The sequence below is a fragment of the Gymnodraco acuticeps genome, unplaced genomic scaffold (genome assembly GCF_902827175.1).
Source record: "Gymnodraco acuticeps unplaced genomic scaffold, fGymAcu1.1, whole genome shotgun sequence".
Taxonomy (NCBI): Eukaryota; Metazoa; Chordata; class Actinopteri; order Perciformes; family Bathydraconidae; genus Gymnodraco; species Gymnodraco acuticeps.
The window spans coordinates 9241772-9244182 of NW_022990590.1; the positions used below are offsets into that span (position 1 = coordinate 9241772).

General features: G+C 41.8%; 1 protein-coding gene across 1 annotated transcript; it reads left to right on the forward strand.

Moving 5' to 3' along the window:
• Positions 1-612: 612 nt before the first annotated feature.
• LOC117554351 (piggyBac transposable element-derived protein 4-like) lies at positions 613-1708 on the forward strand. Its single transcript, XM_034228752.1, has 2 exons — positions 613-635; positions 911-1708. Exon 2 carries the CDS (start codon positions 925-927, stop codon positions 1684-1686), a length of 762 nt encoding a protein of 253 aa, XP_034084643.1. The 5' UTR covers positions 613-635; positions 911-924; the 3' UTR covers positions 1687-1708.
• Positions 1709-2411: the final 703 nt, after the last annotated feature.

The window sequence follows — 2411 nt, forward strand, 5'->3', positions numbered from 1 at the left end:
CATTTCACCAAAAGATGCCTGGGAGTTGTTCATTAGTGATAACATCATAGAGGAGGTTTTAAGATGCACTAACTTAGAGGGACGCAGAGCCGCAGCAGCAAAAGGAAAAGAGTGGAGATGCCTCGACAAAGTGGAATTCATGGCATTTATTGGTTTGACCCTCCTTGCAGGGGGGGACAAGAGCTGGGATGTGGCCTTGCGGGAGCTCTTTCTGGATCCCCTGCAAAATCCGATGTATAAGGCCACCATGGGGTTCCACAGATATGAGGATATCCGCCGCCTCATACGGTTTGATGATAAGAGGACTAGGGCTGTTAGACTGGAAACAGACCACATGGCTGCATTCAGATATGTGTGGGACTGTTTCCTGGCCAATTGCAAGAAAGTGTTCGTCCCCAGTGATTGTGTCACTATAGATGAGCAGCTTGTGCCATTCCGTGGAAGGTGCAAGTTCTTACAATACATGCCAAGCAAGCCAGCAAAATATGGGATCAAAATCTTTTGGATGTGCGATGCAAGGGTCCATTATGCATTCAATGGCATGATATATACAGGGCGACAGCCAGGAGAGGATGTTCAGAGGAACCTTGGCGAGAATATTGTCTAACAGTTGTCCAGCGGAATAAGACACACAGGTGAATATAGAATACAGAGTATACATACAGTGAATATACTCTTGAAGTTCTAGCACAATACCTAGATCACTTTTCCACTCTCTCATAGTGTCTATTTCATTTTGTATTACCATTGTGAGAAATTGATTAATTTATAAGCATAGAATGGAATAAAATACAATGCAGTACTCCATAATAATAATAATCAATATTCCATCAGGTTTATTTTAATGTTAGAATTTAGAGAATTACATGTTGACTAAATTGACCATTCATTTTTTTTGTTCTGTTCATAGGTCGCAACATAACCATGGATAACTTCTTTACCAGCATTCCTTTGGCTGAGAAGCTCCTAGAGAAGAACCTTACGCTTGTGGGGACTCTTCGCCAGAACAAGCCAGACATACCACCTGTCATGAAGCCAAACAAACTGAGAGAGAAGTACAGCTCCAAATTTGGATTCTGTGGCAACATGACAATGGTGAGCTATGTCCCGAAAAAGGGGAAGGCTGTTGTGCTGCTAAGCACAATGCATGATGACACAGCAGTGGATGACCAGAGTGTTAAGAGGAAGCCAGAAGTGATCCAATATTACAACCACACAAAATCAGGAGTGGACACAATGGATCAAATGGTTCGCACGTACACCTGCAAGCGGAGAACACGGAGGTGGCCCATGGTGCTCTGGCACAATGTGCTGGATGTTGCCACCCTCAACGCCTTCACCAGCTACACTGCACAACACCCTGGTTACATGGGTGGTGTGACTAATGCACGGCGGCTCTTCATAAAGGAGCTGGGCAAAGAGCTGGTCATGCCACACATGAGGAGACGCATGGAGGGCACGTCCCACCTCCAAACCCATATTACAGAGGCAATGGAAAGATGTGGGTTAAAAAAAGTAAGCGCAGCCACCACCCAGCCACAGGAGGGCCAAGTGAAGAGGAAGAGGTGCAAGATCTGCCCAACTGCCAAAGATCGAAAAGCCAGCAGCTGGTGTTCCAAGTGCACCAGCCCTGTGTGCAAGGAGCACAAACATGTTGTTGTGATTTGTGAGGCATGTATGCACTAGATTGCAACTTACTCATATGAGTTCATTTCATGAGTTTGTTTCATGAGTTCATTTTAAACATTCAGCATTCACCACAGTTCACTGCAGTAACAATACAGATTCACTAACAGTTCAAAAAGTTCAAAATTAATTGTATCAGTTGTATGGTGTATGCTATGTGTGAGTGTGACAAAGTGACAAATAAACATTTCAAATATTAATTGTGTTATTCTTTGGTCCAAATCACTGCTAAAATGTTTTTTGACAAAATCATTATTACAGTAGGCCTATGTCTTTTTTTTTTTTTAAATACCACACTTGCATACATGGGTCATTTTCGACCAATGTCTGTAAACTTGATGTAATATTATAAAAACTATTTTAGTTTAGTAATTAACAAAGGAGAAACAAAAGTAATGATTTAGGGTTTTCAAAAACAAGATATTTAATGAATATTTTATGATGAAATAAGTTGATTTCCAAAAATATAGCAAAGAAACACTCAACCATGCATTAAATAACACTGTAAGTCAATATGGGTCATTTTTGACCCATGTTGTGTCTTAGAGGGGGTTTCCATAGCTTGTGTATCAAAGGGTTAACTTCAATATTTAAAAATCTTCCCGGGGGAGCTTGCCCCCGGACCCCCCTATGTGAGGTCCACACACCACCTATAAAAATAGCACTTTACCCCTGCTTACACCTATATGCCGTGAGCTGATTATCGAGCCTTCATTGTAACAGTC

Bases quoted from the DNA above. Each gene is read 5' to 3' on its own strand.
- LOC117554351 (XM_034228752.1), top strand. From the start codon at position 925: ATGGATAACTTCTTTACCAGCATTCCTTTGGCTGAGAAGCTCCTAGAG.